Source organism: Daucus carota, chromosome 4 (assembly GCF_001625215.2).
Source record: "Daucus carota subsp. sativus chromosome 4, DH1 v3.0, whole genome shotgun sequence".
In the NCBI taxonomy this organism is placed as follows: domain Eukaryota; kingdom Viridiplantae; phylum Streptophyta; class Magnoliopsida; order Apiales; family Apiaceae; genus Daucus; species Daucus carota.
The window spans coordinates 48513436-48532757 of record NC_030384.2 but is presented as its reverse complement, the minus strand read 5'-3'; the positions used below and the strand labels follow the sequence as shown (position 1 = coordinate 48532757).

The following is a 19322-nucleotide window of genomic DNA, read 5'->3' as shown; positions in this document are numbered from 1 at the left end:
TTCTGGTGGTTGGTGTTGCAAGTGAATCGGTGTTCGCCATCCCGCCCAATGTAGAGGCCGGCTTAATGAAGCGTGAGTGCCCTTTAATAAGAGTTATAAAGAGAATGTATTGAATTTTAAATAGTCTTATTACATACATTAAATATTTATAAGGTAATGAAAAAGATTTGATTTAATGGACTGTACGGTAACTTATATTAATTCACAATATATTTATATAACTCTCAATTTTATTTTTAATTTCCGTGAATTTGTTTATGAGGAAACAATTATTTACATGCGCACGGGCGAAGCATACAAGTAGACATGACACTGATAACATGAACATCATAAATCTTAATTTTATACCTCTATCTATGGCAAAAGATGCCCTGTAGGTCGCTTCTTAGCTCTTTCCTTCCACAATGCTGCAATGCATTAAAACTTAATCGGTTGTGCACCACTGCAACGTAAACAAGGTAGAACTGCAGGTAGAATCCATCTCTGTCTGCGAAAAAGGATGCAGGTCATCTTCATTAAGGAGAAGAAGGCTCTCTACAAAGTTAGAGTCTATGCGGCCTTGTACAGTTGGATATTTTGGTGGAAGTCCTAAACAGGATGTTGATTCTGTAAACGATCTAAATTCTGTTATGTTTGGGATCTCCGTGTCGCACAAAAATAACTTAGTTACACATGAATCAAATAACTTAGTTACACATGAATCTCCTTCCAATTCAAAAGTCCTCAACAGATATTTACCATTATTCAAGAATCCCACTGCTTGGTAGTTACTAACTTCGTGCACTGCAATATTGAATTTCTTTTCCCAGGGCGACAAGGACGACTTGTCTCTTAATATCCACATGGTTAGATAACTCTTTTCCTGCCCCAAAACAGCTATAGTTTCTCCATATGCTTCCAAAGTAATACCACATGCACAAAATTCTTCAGGAAGCTTGATCACTCGAATGCTCTTATTGCTCAGTTCATAACAAATGACTAGTTTGTTGCATGTCAACATATATGCAGTGCCATCTACAAACTTGGTAGCAAGGACAAAGCGATAATTGTATTTTTCTTCAAGATAAAAATTTGTTTGAATAGTATTCCAGCTATTAGTACTCAAACTGTAAACAGAAATAATGAATGTACTATTAACATAAGCAATTACTATCACCTTGTAATCGTCACAGTAATATCCAAAGATCACTCCGGCACGCAGATTAAAACCGAACTTATCCTTGATTGAGATTTCAAGTTGCGGAAGCTTTTTGGCTTTTCTACAAATCGGATTCCACAGATGTATGTCATTGCCAATATGATAGCACTGCTGCGACAGACATAACAGTCCATGACAAGCTCCCTGAATCTCTAAATCCCAGCTGTCACAAGTGACATCTTTCCCGAATAATTCAGGCGTGTAGTATAGTTTAGAATGTTTAGTACTATCAAAGAGGGGGTCACTATTTGTAAGTAAAGTGCACAAATGGTTATCATTGTATAGGATATACTTATTTGAGGAGGAGGTTTTTTGACATGCCAGATGAGATTTAGCGAAGGAAGGAGTAGCAATAATATGATACCATGTTTTACAAACAGACCTGAATCGAATAAGAGATGCAACTGGCAGCCTGTACAGAATTTCTAACAAGATGTCTTCTGGCAACATCGGTAAGGTGTCTTCTTTCAACATCGGTTATATATATGTGTGTGTAGGTTGAATTAAAGACGATCTCTGAGAACTTGGGTTTTGGAAGGAGAATATATATGGTTCAACAAAGGTAGATAGATATGCACGTTCTTTTATGCATAAAACTAAACAGCACATGATCTATTTATAGGTACAATTCTAAAATCATAAACAAAATAGAATTCTGTAAAAGAATCGCAAGTTTCCGAGTCCTAGTCCATTGTTTAAACAATCTGGTTCCAGCAAAAGCATAGAAGTGGCGATTCGCGACCTGCCCGAGAATTTCAAATTTCTTGTTTGATTAACAAACTCGGGTAAAATTAAATAATCCACACCCATCACGCATATTTTTAGAATAATAATTAAATGATTGGATAACAATTGAATGTTATAAAATAATTTTTGTGCGAATCATAATAAATAATTAATAATTGAAGTATATTTATACATTAAACATATTAAATATATTTACTATAAATAATCCAAATCTCAATTAGCCTCCCAGTTTACTCCCCCAAACCCTAAAACTCAGTCTGTCATTGAAGTAGCCGTCTTCATCATCGAGGGGCTTTCATCGGTTTTCACCGGTGGAAAGCCCGAAACTCTTTTGATTGTTTTATTTTATTTGTTTTTTCGATAATCTTCCTCTCGAGGAAGGATTTATCTCTTTCGGTTTGCTTTTCTACATCTATGTCATCGGAGCTTTCAGTTTACTTTTTTATTTGATTCAAGCGGAGCTTAGCGGATACGATAGTTAATCGTTTATCTTGTGGTTTCGACCGTCAAATCTAAGTTTTTTATTTTCTTTTGTTTCCAGTTTATTTCTATTTTGATTTGTGATTTGTATTCAGGTAGTTCTCTCTCACTAGAGAGAGCTTTGTTTCGCTTCTTAATCGTAATTGGGGTCTTGATTTGTTGATAAAAATTTGTATGAAATCGCTGTTCTGGTCAATTACTCAAACGATATGATAGCTCTGTCAGGGCATGATGAAGAGGGTACCAGTAATTTAACGAGAATGCATGAAGTGGGTACTTGTATATTTATATACATTTTTTTTCAAAAAAACGTTTAACTGTCTCTTTTTTTTAGAACAGGAGATTGCAATTTACTGTTTGTTCGACTCGATCATCGGTATAAATGCCGTATGAGTTTTTATTATTAAATTAACATCTTTGTTTCAAAATATATATATATATATATATATATATATATATATATATATATATATATACTCTTTTTGAATATATTTTATAAAATATTACATATACATAATTTTAAACAGATTTTTGATAACTCACGGAAATATCCGCCTTTTTTGTGTGGACAAATGGCTGAATAAAAAATCCCCTATTCACAGGTAGTCTCCCTCACTAGCGCCGGCTCAAATTCATTTTCAAGCTCGTCAGGCGAGTCACTCGTTCCGTTCCAGAAGCTACTATTTTTATAAATAATCTCCTTCCGAAAATTTCAGAGAATTTGAAAAATAGAACGGAGTTATCTGAGAGGCGTCACCTACAAGGCTCTCAATTTTCTTTTATATAAGTATATTGATTTAAACTGTCTGCAAATGCCACGTTGAAAACCAGATATCTTGCAGTTTAACTAAGAGTAAATAGAAAAATATAATATTAAAATAAAGTTTTTTCTAAGGGAATAAAATAAGGTTATTGCGATGATTTAAATTAGGAATTGATATAAACCACATGTTGTTTGACTGAAATTATGTGCTTTGGAGGTCCAATCACATTAGCGCATCAAATAAGCTTATCTACGTGCACTTTATGAGGGCAAAATGTTTTGTGCAGCGTTTTCATGCTACGTTAAAGAATGGGCCTGTAATATCACTGGCCCATCATATTAGATATCTCTATATGGGCCGGTCATACAATTAAGAGAGAATCTCATGCAATCATTCCTGGACGAGGGCTTAGACAAGGCGATCCACTGTCACCATACCTCTTCTTGCTATGTGTAGAAGGATTATCGTTGGCTTTAAAATCAGCTGCTAATAGAGGTAATATTTCAGGATGCTGTATTAGCAACTCTGCTCCGGCAGTGACTCATTTATTGTTTGCGGACGACAGTTTCTTGTTTTTTAAAGCTACATCTTCTGAATCGCAAGCTATTAAAGAGGTGCTGAACTCTTATGAAGCAGTCTCTGGGCAGGCAGTTAACTTTCAGAAGTCGGCTGTGTTCTTTAGTGCCAATGTGCGGAGGGATAAACAATCGGAGATAAAACAGGAGCTGGGTGTGTTTAATTATATTGGTGAAAGCAAATACTTAGGTCTGCCTTCGTTAATAGGAAGATCTAAGAAACTGGTATTTAAGTACTTAAAGGATAGAGTTTTTCAGAGAATACAAGGTTGGAGCTCTAAGCTTCTATCTCGAGCAGGGAAAGCTGTTATGATACGGAATGTCGCTCAGATGATACCAGCCTATACTATGTCATGTTTTCTTATTCCTAAGAGCTTGTGCCAAGAGATTGAAAGACTGATGAATGCTTACTGGTGGAAGTCTAGTTCGAGCACGAATAATCCAATTCGCTGGTTAGCATGGAACAAAATGAGTATGTCAAAGGCTAAGGGAGGACTAGGCTTCAGAGATCTACACGGGTTCAACTTAGCTCTATTGGGAAAGCAGTGTTGGAACTTAATTTCCAAACCAAATGCTCTTGTTTCTCGAGTGTTGAAAGCCAGATATTATCCAAACTGCCATTTGCTTCAAGCTAGAAGAACAGGGGGATCAAGCTATACATGGTCAGGTATATGGGAAGCAAAGAAAGAGCTAAAGACAGGGCTCAGGTGGGTTCTTGGAGACGGTCAATCTATTAATGTTCTATCTGACAGATGGCTGAGAAACAAAACTAGTTTCTGTGTCGATCAAAGCAACACCAGTATAGACGCGAGTACAAAAGTAAGTGAGTTCTTTAATGAAGACAATACTGGATGGGATGCTGGGAAAGTAACATCATGCTTTAACCAAGTTGATGCAGAGGCCATATTGACTACGCGTATTCCTCGCAGTGGTACTAAAGACAGGATTGCCTGGTGTCATTCTAAGGATGGCAAGTACACTGTGAAAACGGGTTATCAACAGTGGCACAAAAATCATGTTGGTGAGCTAGATTTACAGCAATCCAAAGGATGGAGCAACAATTGGAGACTAAACGTCCCTCATAAGATCAAAATATTCCTGTGGAGGTTTTGCCGTAACAATGTCCCAGTTAGATATCTACTTCGACACAGAGGAGTTCGAGTACCGATTGGATGCAGCATTTGTGGGGGAGATATAGAGCATTTGGCACACTTGTTCTTCGGTTGTCGGTTTGCTCAAGAATGCTGGAGTATAGTGGGTCTAGACTATGACATCAACGAGGTGGAATATGTATCCGAATGGCTGGTAAACAAGTTGAGTTCTGATACGGCTGAGAATCTGGGTAAAGTTGCTGCAGTGCTTTGGGGTGTGTGGTTCGCAAGAAACAAGCGTATTTTCGAGAACAAGTTCATGTCACCAACAGTTACCATGAATTGGAGCTTGACCCAAATAAAGGAGTGGCGTGATGCAGACAAAAAGCGGTTAGCACTTGGGTTGGATCAGAGAGGAGCAAAGCAACAGCAAGATCGGAAATGGGTTAAACCAGAGCTGGGGTCTCGGAAATTGAACGTTGATGCAGCTGTCAAAGAAGGGCAAAACTATTTCTCGGTAGGTCTGGTACTAAGAGATGACAGGGGGCAGTACATTGCAGGAAAAACAAGAAGGTTTGCAGGGTCTGTTGATGTAGCAGAGGCAGAAACAATTGCTATTCTAGAAGGCCTGCTTTGGGTTGATGATTTTCCTCCAGGTCCAATCACCATCGAAAGCGATTCTCTTATTAGTGTCAATGCAATCAGGAAAGGCTGCTTGAATATGCTGGAGCTTGGACACCTGGTGCAACAATGTAGGAGTATAATCAATAGTAGAGAAGGTGTGTCGGTAGTTTTTGCTAGGAAGCAAGCAAACAAGGCAGCCCATGTTTTGGCTAGATATCCTTGTGAGCTAAATAGCTTCGTGATTAACTGGTCTCCTCCATCATGTTTGTTGGGGACGCTCTTGTCGGATGTTTCGATGATTTAATGATATCGTTTGGTTTCAAAAAAAAAAAAAAGGTTTGATACAATGACACTCCTGTATCCTTCAAATTAGTTTTTGTATATAGTTCTAAAAAAGAATTTCAATCCCAAACCAACGATCATGTTCTTGCAAACAATAATCAGGATTAATGCATACTTAAGGCTCAATACTGTAAATACCAAGTTAGGTAGTTTTTTTATTTCTACAGCTATATAAAGTTGTTGTGACTTAATAGTCCAGCTCGAACTCGTCACTTTATAACTAAAAATATGTTTGGATTGTTAATGAAAGTCGAAATAGAAATGAGAACGAAAAGCATAGGAACGAAAACAATTTAAAAGTTCATCATACAATAAGACATAATAACATTATTAATGAAAATGAGGCGCTCCCTTTTACGTTATTGAATATCAATCGATATACATATTTTTAATTAAAATTTCATCAAACAAATAAAATCCGTCAAAAAATTTTGTTGATGAAAAAATAACGTTTTCTTTACGTTATCAAGTATCAACTGATACGAATATAAAATGATTATATTTAGCCGGTTTCAAATCTTATAAACTAACGTACCTCGATTCACTCAACATTTCGGATGAACAATCAAACGTACCTTAATTCTAGACATTTCGATGAATATTAACGTTAACTTTTATGCACAGTTTTCCAATTTTGGTCCATCATAATCACTTACGTTATAAGGTATCAACCGATCGATAAGAATACACATGTGATTGTTCCCGGCTAGTTCCGAATCTCATAAACTAAACGTATCTCAACTCTGTAGATAATTCGAATGAAATCAAACAAACCTTGACTCTGAACATTTCTTATGAACATTGATGTTTGATTTATGCTCCCAGTTTTCCAATTTTGGTCCATTCTAATCACCTACGTTATCTCTATAACTGGCATATTTCTGCATATACAAGGTGCATGAATCTAACGGCATTTGTTTTTATATCTTTTACAAGTTGAATTGCTAACTGAGCTCCACCTCCCATCGTGAACAAAATGACTTAAAAAGGAATGATACAGTATTAAACAGCACGCCAAGACAATTCTCACGCTATGGTCGGCAGCAAGAAACTTATAGGCAATTTCCTCGATCAAATGAATTCGTAAACAAAACAAAGTGCACTGTTCGGTAGAATCTTCGATAATCATTCAACAAATGTCATGAAATTAATTATGATCTCAAACATTTTCCTCAAAGTTTCCGCACAAAGTTCGAATAAAATGAAAACGAAGCACCTAAAGTTCGCTAAATTAAAAGAAGATGACTAAAACAAACTGAAAACTAATTAGCTAGCTATCAGCTATTATTAATCAAATTAGACTAAAGCCACAAGGCCCGGGCTTGCTTCAACACTGGAATCAACTCGCCGCTAATATGGGCCGCCATGACCCGGTCCAGCCCACCGAACAACCGGCCGCCGATGAACACCGCCGGCAGCTGCACCTTCTCGTCTTTCCCGGCGCCAATCTGCTGGAGTTGACTAACGACGTCGTTTTCATCCTTCTCCTCGATTTCGTACACAGCTGGGTTCACACCTTGGCCTTGAAGCAAACGCGTGACCACGTGAATCATGCAGCACCCGCTCTTACCGAACACAATCACGGCGTTTTGCGACACCATCCTCTTCAACTCCTCCGCTTTTGCCGGACCCTTCATCGTACCCGCCGAGCTGCTCCCCCTGTCGTTTGCCGCAAATGATGCCCACGTCTTGTAAGGAATTGCCTCCTGCATGGTGCTAGAAAAATAAAATATTTATGTCACGATATTATTTTGTATCGATGATTAATCTTAGTAATTTTATGCATACGGGTTGCGAGTATTTATATTATGAGGGGGGTGGGGGAGAGGGGAGGTGACTTAGAATTAACGGGCGGGCGTCAACGGGAGTTAGCATCAGCTTACGCGTTACATTACAAAACATAAATTAAGGAGAGTTATGAATACGTGTACTTATGTCATTGTGATAATTACATGTTACTTCATGAGTTCATGTCTGTTGTCACCCACACACAATAAGGGGTAGAAGTGGAAATTAATTAGGAGTCATGCATATGGTATGGTTGGCATTTAGATTTATGGGGCAATTGTTTACTTGTTTTGGTCTAATAATATTTTAATATACTATATTTGCACACAGTGTGTGTGTGACGAAATGGCGACCACAGATTACGATATGTGATCTGTAGGAGTCTAAAGTGTATGTAAGGTGGGTAGAACTAATCAAACATACTTGGAACTTGAAAGGGTGACGTATCCTTTTTAGCTTTTTAAAGCCTCTTATGGCTGAGATTAAAATTTAGATTTTAAATCTATTTTCGAGTTAGAAAAATGTTTTTTTGTATAATAAATCATACATCAGTATATATATATAAGTTAAAAATTGATTTAAAATCATAAATTAGTTTGAAATACTTATTTTAGTGAATTAATTTTTTTAAACTATTTCTCCTCATAAGACATAAGTTACTTATAAATCACTTTTATTTATTATTATATTTTTAATAACTCATAAATCATTAATAAGTTAATATAACCCAAAAAGGAAATCTAAAACTTTCAACTTATAACTTTGAAAATATGTATATCATTTTATTAATATTTATTTACAATGCAAAATTATCAAACTATAAAATTTTTGAATATGAAACTAAACATATAAATTGATATATATTTTTAAATTCATAAATGATGTTGATTAAATAAAATACCCCAGCTTTGGATTCTCCGTCTGCCAGTTAGGCGTTAACTGTTAACCCCCTTTATAATTTTGTACACAAGTAGTTTTTGGTTAATTACATTAAAGTTTTCCAACAAACTTCTTAAACATAAACTGATAAAAGTCGTTTATGTCCGTCTCTGTCATACGTCTAGCCATTGCGTCACTCGAAAAGTAACGGTGACATTGTTGCTTAACTGTGCATGTATTGCTACTCTACCATCATTACAATATCACATGATTTTAACCATTTCCTTTTCTCATCCTCTGTTCTAAAAATCGGTAAAATCCATGTTCCGTAACTCGCCGAACTGATTAAATACTCTCTCCATTTCTTTTTTTTTTTCTTATTTGTGATGTCGGTACTGTTCATAACACGAGACAAATTACTAATTTACATCTAATCTATGAAACTAAATATAATCATGAGTGATCTTGTTAGATTCGTATTCACGAGCACTTTAATACGGTGAAGTTTTTATATTTAATGCTACTACGAAATGAAAGATATTAACGATCAAAAGTGTGTATTGGCAAACGTGAAAAGTACAAATAGGAAAAGTATTTAGAGACGGAGGGAGTATTTGATTATTTTAATTAATCTCTGATTAATCCCCGATCGATGTAATTAATCTTCAATTAATCCTTGTTCCGTGACTTTATCGATTAAGTCTGATTTCCGTTTTCAACAACACTGCGGTTGACCATCAATCCATAGTAAAACATTGAAGCCATGTTAAAACCAATAAATTTATTAAATTTGATCCACATTATTATACCAGATTTTTTGTATGATAACCAACATGGACTATAGACAAGTGGGACAAAAAAAATCACATTATTGATATATTAAAATTTTAACATAAAATAAGTTTTAATATTGGTGAAACTACCTACAAAACTAACAAAAATGATATCATACTTCCAACGTTGAATATAAAGAAAAGTTACATGGAGTAAGGGGTCCTTTCTAAAATTTGATCAAATGTAATATAATCAAATTGGATATAATCATATAATATAATACAATAATTTCAATTTTAACTTTTTATATTTTACAATATAATTAAACATCCAAAAATATCATATCCTACATATATAATGAACAATATAATAATAATTTTTATTGATTGCAGTACAACTATATATAATCATGTTTAAAATTACTTATAAATGATAAATTGTATATACTCCCTCCGTTCCCCGGGTTGTTTACGTTCACTGTTTTCACAAATTTTGAAGTATAGTTTTAAAATTTTTTTTCTAAAATTTTCTTTTTTTGATAAAAGTTTAGACATCAAATTTTTATTCAGAGAAAAAAATTTTAAAAAATATATTATAGAACTATACCTTAAATGAGTGGGTTAAAACGTGCAACGTAAAGAAATGAGGGAGGACGGAGGGAGTAAAATTATAATAATCAACAATATTATTTAAAATTATATTATAAAATTATGATCAATACTTTAAGATTTTAGTTTAAATATGGATTCCATGATTTTACTTTTACAATATAATCTTTAATTTTTAACCAATTCTTTATATATATATCACATATTTTGAACACATCATTGATTAATATAACAAACACTTTTAATCAAATTAACAAGTGAATTTATTTATTTTGTTGAATTTAACAAACACGGTTAGATTGACGTTGGTCCGTGCATTACTTGAATAATATGATCTTCTCTAAGCTGTCAGGTCAACCGTTAACTATCAAGTACAATTTGTTGAATTTCTCAACCCGCCAAAAGCAGTTCCCATCTACTGGAGTATTTTATCGGGCGTGTGGCTCAAATTAAAATAAGTGTTTTTTTTAAATAAAAAAGTTAAAGTATAAGTTAAAAATAAGTTGAAAATTATAAATGATTAAAGTGTTTAGAAAATAAATAAAATTTTTAAACAAAAATTAACATTCATAATTTTTTTTAAAACATTTCTTGATTTTTCATATAACGAGTATATACTCCTGACTTACCAAACTTAGTCAAACACCCAACTTAGTCAAACACCCCAGTATCTCACCATTATCCTGGTATTATCGTCATTTAAGTGGAGCACTTGTGTTATTGTTACATTTACTCTAACAGTTGTATTTTAACTTTTTCGTTTAATTGTATAGGTCTACATTAAATTGGATCTAATCTTTACTCCTTGTGATCTTGATAACACACTCAACTGTTTCTATTTTAAAATTATTTTGTATAAGATAACTAGCATACACACACATACAGGCTATGTTATTATTATTTATAAAAGAGTCACTAAATTAAATTATAATTCTACTGTCAAGAATTTTATAGGTTTAACTCTGATTGAAAAATATACTAACCGACTCGTTCTAGAAAAATTTAAACAAATCTACTATGAAAATAATAAATTATTTAGAAATAAAATACATCATATTAGTCCGTATAAATAAGAAATGGATAAAATAATTTTGCGGGTAAAAAAAAAAGTTACTCTAAAGAACCGCACAGAGGAGGTTAAGAAAAGAAAAAGGACAGTAGCAGGTGGCGGACGGTGCTAGATTAGAAGACGCGACGTGTTCTTCTACGCATTTAATTATACATATATTGATACTATACAAAATGTTCAAAATCGTAGCCATCCCATCATACGACGTGTGCTGTGACATAGTACTTCATCTCTTCGAAGGGACCCTCCACGTGGCCTTCCATCATCCCTCTTATCCTAAATATATGTCCACTAGTTTATTTTTATATCATTATCATTTTCAAGGGGATAAAAATAAAAAGCCGAATAAATGACCCATGTTTGCGCATGTTTGTAGCCCACTGCTCATATTTGAACATGTTAACTTATCCATTATTATTACTGGCCTCCCTGTAATTAGATTACTCACAAAGTCTTAACTAAAAATCATAATTAGCAGTTCAGAAATGTGCTCCAAAAAAAAAAAGTTCAGAAATGTTATTTTGCTGCAATTAGATTACTCACAAAGTCACTATTAAAAATCATAGTTTACAGTTCAGAAATGTTATTTAACGTGACGTGAGCTTTTGCCTCCAGAGCTCTGAGTTCATTAGTATAGTGACCCGGTGGATTGTATATACAATTATACATAAGATATCTTATATCTGCAAGATATGCCAAGTCTTCCCCACGTCACATGTAACATGTAGATTGATGAAGATTTCTGTTTTGAAGATTAATCAGTTTCTGGGCATCAAAAGTTTCTGTATGTTTCAAACTGATATAAAACAGTTCAAAAGATAAATAATGACCTACATATGGATACATTCTCATCCAGCAGAAAAGAGATGACAGCAAAAAATCCATGAATTCTACTGTACTTCTTCTGTTCAGAAATAATTAATGAATATCTGTTTTGTTTTTTACTCATAATTTGTGATAAATAAAATATATTTTTTACACAGTATTTCTCAAATATTATTTTTCTGAACAGAAATATAGATAATGAAAATCTATTCAGAAAAACAAAATTTAAAAAATAATATAAAGAAATATATTTTTATACCTCAAATTACTAATAATAAAATCAAAATGACTATTATTATAAATAGGGTAATATGCCACAGGACCATAATTTATTAAACATCCAGAAGAGGATAGAAATCAGATGCTAACAAGAAAGCACTAATTTAAAGGAACAGTGGCCATGTTCACTTTGACTCGAATGCAAACTAATAATATAGAAAATTAGAAATAGAGACCTCGCCTTTCACATTGCATAATACAGTATATAGAAAGAGCCAAGAGGTCAACACTAAAGCAAATTTCTACTTCCCCCACCACTAATAACACGTGAGAAAAAACATGGAGATTTAAATAAATCTGTGGTAGTTCAAACTCTTGCCACTATATTTCAAATCCCCAGTGTGATCTACAAAATGGCCCAAGCGACATCGACTAAACAAGACTTCTCCAAGCAGAACTTATTACAAAAAATAATCATAAAAACTGATGATTAAGGATAATTCGAGGTGTACGTGCCACTGATTAAAGGTTCAATAATGGATATCGATCACGAGCACCAAACAAAATATTAGTCTTGGAAGAGATTCACCCATACTTGAAATACAGGGCATAGTATTATAGGTCATCATACTCTCATGGTTTTTTAAGGACAAGGTAGATTTGGCAGACAACAAAAGAAACCAGCTAAAAGTTCAATCTTATGCTTCTACTTGTCTTGACCTTATGCTACTAGATCATTTACCCGGGGTAACATCCATCCCATGAAGGTTCAGTAACAGATCACCAGAATTTAAGTAGGTCTTGTTATTTCCACTGGCCATCACATTTGCAATTTCTCTAGCTGCTTCAATCTTCCTGAGGGTGATAAAAGCTGGATTGCTGGAAATAGCTTGTCCAATCAATGAAGCACTCTTAGCTTCTCCCTGTTAACATTAGAGTAACACATTTCAGCAATTGTATATAACATGAAAACATACCACTACACCTGTGACTTCACTTGCAACCAAAACAAGCAAACTATTTAACTCTGCAACTCCAGCTTAAAGGAAAAAGAAAATAACAGGTTCAAGAAAATTCATCTTAGTTATGTATCAGGACAACATATGCTACAATAACTTTAAAAAAAAAATCATTTTATAACATATCTCAGTATAATGAATTAAAAGATTGTTTTTCTGATCTGTGCTCTGATAATAGCACTTCTTTTTAAAAGAAAATCATTTTATAAAATATCTCAGCAAAATGAATTAAAAGATTGTTTTTCTGACCTGTGCTCTGATAATAGCACTTCTCTTGTCTTGCTCAGCTTTTTCCACAACAAACTTGGCTCTCTCAGCTTCCTGTGCTGCCACTTGTTTAGCTTCAATGGCAGCAGTAAATTCTCTACCAAAAGTCAGAGTTGTAATGGACACATCATCCAAGGCAAGGTTGAAATTAGCAGCTCTCTCTGTCAGTATCTTGCGTATTTCCCTACTGACCGCCTGCACATGTAAGTAAATTGTAGGAAAGACCAAAAGACATTCACTCTTATTAAATAATTTTTTATCCAATATGAAGGGACACTATTACTGATTAAACCCAGATTGAACTTTTGTTGCTGCGACTCCATAGTTTGTCATACAAACAAGCAGGCCATAACATGGGTGTAGTTAGATCTTTAAATCGGATCCTTCGTATCAAGACAACCACGTCACCTTGCAAAAATCTAGTACAAGATGAAACACCAGGCATTTTGAAAACTGGTTTAAAGAGAGAAAGTTCCATGGAAGACTTGTATCTATATAATTCCTTTATGCTATGAGTTTGACATCTGCACATAACACATTCGTGGTAGACACTATTCGGGAATTGTACGAGACTTAAAATTCCATAAAACTCGTGTCAAATATACATTCCGAGCCCCCACACTCATTTCCCAATTTGGATCAATGTCTAGGTATCCTAAAAGAATTTCCAACAGAGAATCATACATCTAATTTAACTTGTGTGGAACTTTGAATACCCATACTGGAGTCCAGGTGAACGGCATGAAACTAGAAATCTCTTTGCAACAAGATTTTATATTATACTATAAACGACATCACACCTGTCACCTGCAATCCTTATTCATGTTATAATTATTAAAAACCAACAAAGTCAACTCATAACCACCATTTTAACAGATTATTAACACTTGGCAAAACCTTTCTTGAATGGGAAGATAAAATATATCGAACTGACATATATAAACTAAGATCTTTGACATTTTTATACTTTTTAACTATTACATAATATGCAAGTTAAAAAGTGTACAGAATTAACTCCGCGCTCGTTTTACTGCAACTACTATGATCATGCTTCGAATAATCATTAAGTTGACATGCCATACACTAATTAAAATTTAGAAACATTTTGACTGATAAGCTAATATATGTTTAGTTCTGAAATATTTATTTATGCTATATATTTAGTCAATTTCCAGAAGATTAGAGCCTTAATCATCTATAATGTATGTTCCTAGTCCGAGACTCCGAGTCATAACAGAACAATAATATGTCAGCCTCATTCACTCAGTGAGCGTAAATACTACAATTTCCAAAACAAGCAACAAACCTCTCTCTGAGTTATCAGTTGGCTGGCATTATACTGGGCAACCACAGCTTTCAAGGTTTCGTGAATAATTGAAGGCAGAACTCTTTCATTGTAGTTCTCCCCAAGAGTTCGGTAAATTGTAGGAAGTTGACTTGCCATGGGTCGAGTAAGAACTCGGAGACCAATTTTGACCTACAAAGATGAACATAAGTTACATGACATAATAAGCTATAGTCAACACTTCAAACTACTACAGTGCAGTGTATATCACAATAACAACCTTGTACAGGGAACTACACAAAAGAAATGAAAATTCTCCCGGTGTATATATCATTTTGTGCAAAGTTGCTGAGTGGTTCACTTAGAGCCTGTTAGACTGGGCTTTAAGCCAAAAGTTTAGAGTCATTTTCGACTTTAAGTTAAAAAATGAATGTTTGTGTAACAAGTCAAAAACTGACTTAGAGTTAAAAAGTAAGCCAGAAACTGACCTAAAAAACCAAAAGTCGGTAAGAGTTACTTTTTTTAACAACTTATTTTATTTTTGTGATTTTATATGAAAAGTTAATATCATCATTCAAATGGATAACCTTCGAATTGATTTATATTATTACATTATTAACAATTCATAAATCACAATATAATATACAATTATCCAAACAGACAATTTAAGTCGTTCACTTATCACATTAAGTCACTATATGCCATAAGTCATTATTTAAGTTCACCCAAACGGACTCTTAATCTCAAATGATAAGACAACATATTTCAGAGAAATAAACAAATACCATAACCAAAATAATTAGAACAGATTAATAGTTCATTTCATGCATATCCTATGGATTATATAAAAAGGTCTATATGTATACAGATTGTATTCAATCAAAGTTCCTGAAACAAAAAACACAACTAAACAGAAGCCAGAAACTTTAGCACAGATTTTGTAACTACAGTTGGTTATAACAAACACACAAAAAGCATGTACAAATTTGGGCTACTAGGTTCAAATTTTCAATTATCATCACCATCTTTATATATAGAGGTCACAAGAGCTGCTTCAAAGAAGGCAAAACGTACACTATAATAAACAACATTTATTGCTGAGCAAAAAGACTATAGCATATATTAATAAGCACAGAACCAGAAAACAAAGCATAGTCTCACTAGCTGGGAAATCATGACAGTTCAAAAAATCTCAAGGCAGTTCTAGAATATGGAGTAACTAACCATCTGGAGATCTCGGCTACCAGAAGTGCTCTCAACTAGATGGGGTCGGGCACGGACATCATAAATAATTGGTCTCTCAAACCATGGGAGCATCAAATGTGTTCCTTCAGGATAAACCTACAACTCAGAAGTGAAAAGCATGAGAAAATCATTACCAAATCAAATTAAGATTAGAAAATGTACACAATGGAGAAGAAAAATTATTACCAAAACAAAAGTTGGATTAAGAAATTCAACAACAAAGGCATGTATCTATAATCCATTATAGAACACCAAGGAAAATACCTTGTCTTTGACACCAACTATACGGTTAAACACAATGGCGCGATGCCCACCATCAACGTTATAAAGACTGTTACCAACTGCATACAATCCCAGAGCTGCAACAGCTCCAACCTTGAGCAAAGCAGAAGCTGCGCCACCACCAGGAACATTGGGAACTTTGACATTTCTGAAGTTCATTTTCAAGCCTAATGGATATAAAAGTAAATGAACCGCATTCAAATGTTAGAATATAAAAAGAGCTTTCACTAAAACAATATATACACAGTAAAAGGCAAACTAACAAATCTCAAGCTGACGAAAAACATTTATAATAAAATCACTTCAACAAAGAAGTATCAAAGATCAAACTATATAATACTATTAAAACGTTTCATATATTTAGTCACTCAACAACATATTTTCTAACAAAAATTGAAATAAAACTCGAAAATCATAAACCCTAATTTCGTAAAACTTATTGAATAAACACATTTTCATTCACACTTTTCAGAACAACAAATATTTTCTCATTTTAATCACAGCCTTATTTATACAATGATTCATAAAACACAATAAACAATTACACGGTAATAATCAACAGTGAGTCTCGCATACGGCTGGATCGCATATTATCAAATTTTAACACAAAGACTGTTAAAAATCAAACGAAATACAATCAAACACACAAGTACAAGTCAAATTATATATCATATTACAGATCTAGCACAAAATTGAAGATGAAATTAAAGATAATTGATGAAAAAATTCCAGAAAAATAGAGGAGAGAGATGTGGGAGAGACTTACGAGAGAGATTAGAGGGAGATCGAAGTGGTGAATGAGAGAAGTGGTTGAGAGAGAGGGGTTTTGCAGAGCTTCAGCTGCTTGGGGAAGGGGTTTAGGGTATTATTCGGGCTTTACTAAATGTATGATGTATGACTTATCCGTTCTCGGATCTTGATTTGGGCCTGAAAGATCTGGCTTTTGGCCCATTGGACCTTTTTAGTTCTTATGTTTATGACCTTTAATTGGAACTTGGTTTGTAATTGAAATTGACAAAGTAGATAGGAGTGGTTTTTATTCCAAAAGAATAGATACTTTATATTGTTTTGTAATTTTCGGAATGGTGTTTTTATATATAGAACATAAAGGTCCAAGTTCCTTGGAGACCACATATATTTGGAGTATTGGAGTCCTTCATCTCTACCGTTCATTTACTTCTAATCTAACGGTTACAAAATTAACAGTTTTTTTAAATTGCAAGGTTGTATATTGGCAAATGCAGTTTACATGATACAGATCATTTGTAACTGCCACTCAATTAAAATCCCCATTAGTGAGGTTGGTTTTTCCGTGAGGCACCAGGCAACCGGCATGTTTATCTTCAATTTGTCTCTCTGTTCTCCCTCCGTTCTGTTGCTCGCAGTTGTCCTTCATTGTATTGTTTTGTTGCTCGATGTTGTCCTTCACCATTTTTTAGAGTTGTTTTCGTCTCTCAAACTTAGATATTCATATTGTTCTGCAATTGGTGAATTAAGAGGAACAAAATGCAGAACAATAACGGGTTGATAATGGGAGGAAAAAGAAGAAGACTTGAGAAACAATATAATACAATTTCTATAAATATGTATAAGGTTGTTAGTTACAGTTTTTTAAATTATAGATATTATCCACTTGTCTCCCAAATCCACCATGCATGATTATTTTAATCCAACGATATTGGTATAGATCTTCAAAGACTCCAAAATCTTTGTACTCCAAGGAGCCCAACTCAGAAGATAAAAATATATTCTGAGAATATACGGTTTAACATGAATAAAAACCCGTGACTTGAGCGATAAGTTAATAAAAATGGATAATGATCAGTGTGCAACCCTGTTTAGTTATTCATCCAATGCGCCTTTTTCTTTGTATACCTTTCGATATGGATTGTGGCAGGGCCGGCTTCTGAGGCCTTAAGCGAAAACAAAAATGAGGCCTTACTTTTTCAAAAATTAAATTTTATATTAATAAAAATATTATACATATTAATAAAAATATTATACATCATTTAAACATTACAAAATAAAATTACCTAATAAATACAAATACATGTAAAAATAAAACAAAATCATTATTTAATATATAATAGAATCATGTCTTCTCTTCATAATGAAACGATCTCAAAATACTTTTCTAAGAGAAGCCAACACATTGTTTCTATATACATAGCATTAAATAACTTTTACACATACAAATGTAAGATGCTGTATATTTAAATGTTAATTTTATCTAATATCATTACGTAAAAATTATGTTACTTTATATTAGTATTCTTATTATAAAGATATAAAGTATACATATGATTTAGTATGAAGATACTTACTATTTTCAGGTAAATAAAAAGTCTTTCAATAATAGATATTTTAGATTTAATATTAATATTTAAATGATTTTAATCTATACTTTTATACCAAATAATTTGTTATTATTTGAAAATTTTAATGTACAATAGTGTACTATTAAAACTAAAAGTTAGCATAAAAAAAGAGTTAGAAATCAAACGAATTCAAATAAAAATAAATTGATATAAAAATACATATAATGTTCAATATCTCATTTTATGATAATTGTGATTATTTTTTTTTACAATTACAACATGTATTTAGATTACATTTCCAAGAAAATAATTATTGATTGACATTTATTAGGTTATATATATAAGTAGAAAAATCGTTATGTAAGCACAAAAAATAAATACAAGTAATTATATTTATTTATTTTTATAAAAAACCGATCATATATAAATTATTATTTATATCACAATTTTTTACCGGATCTATATATTAATTTTCAATTTTTTTCACACATATAAATACCTATATACATAGATAATATTAAATTTTTGGGGCCTCAAAAATTTGGGGGCTTTAGGCCGTCGCCTAAATGGCCTATACATAGAGCCGGCCCTGGATTGTGGTTTAAGATATCAATCAATAATAGTTTTTTTTTTTTTACTGAAATACTTGTTAGGAATTGTTCGATAAATATATAATAATATTTTTTAACAACTATTTTTAGTAGAAGAAAGTCCTTGCATATTTTTGAGAAAAAGCTTGTTTTATTTTTTTATTAGAAACTTCATAAATTTCAATATCAAATCTCAACAAAAACACAATTTTTTTATATTATAATTTAAAATATATAAATATCAAAAAAGTTATCAAACAATTATATTATTTCTATTTTTATCGGTATATTCTCTAATCACAGTAATTTTTAACAACATTTTCGAACAGACTC

The 19322-nt window shown here is 33.0% G+C and overlaps 3 protein-coding genes across 3 annotated transcripts; all 3 read right to left on the bottom strand.

The window, feature by feature from the left end:
• Positions 1–18: 18 nt before the first annotated feature.
• On the bottom strand, positions 19–1879 carry LOC108219230 (F-box/kelch-repeat protein At3g23880-like). Its single transcript, XM_064091865.1, has one exon. The coding sequence runs from the start codon at positions 1670–1672 to the stop codon at positions 425–427; it is 1248 nt and encodes a 415-aa protein (XP_063947935.1). The 5' UTR covers positions 1673–1879; the 3' UTR covers positions 19–424.
• Positions 1880–6924: 5045 nt separating this feature from the next.
• Positions 6925–7706, bottom strand: LOC108217800 (glutaredoxin-C9). Its single transcript, XM_017390690.2, has one exon. The coding sequence runs from the start codon at positions 7531–7533 to the stop codon at positions 7123–7125; it is 411 nt and encodes a 136-aa protein (XP_017246179.1). The 5' UTR covers positions 7534–7706; the 3' UTR covers positions 6925–7122.
• Positions 7707–12311: 4605 nt separating this feature from the next.
• Positions 12312–16986, bottom strand: LOC108219433 (prohibitin-1, mitochondrial). The gene is made up of 6 exons (XM_017392886.2): positions 16848–16986; positions 16064–16248; positions 15779–15895; positions 14576–14746; positions 13252–13464; positions 12312–12906 (listed from the first exon to the last, which is right to left on the bottom strand). Exons 2-6 carry the CDS (start codon positions 16238–16240, stop codon positions 12718–12720), a joined length of 867 nt encoding a protein of 288 aa, XP_017248375.1. The 5' UTR covers positions 16241–16248; positions 16848–16986; the 3' UTR covers positions 12312–12717.
• Positions 16987–19322: the final 2336 nt, after the last annotated feature.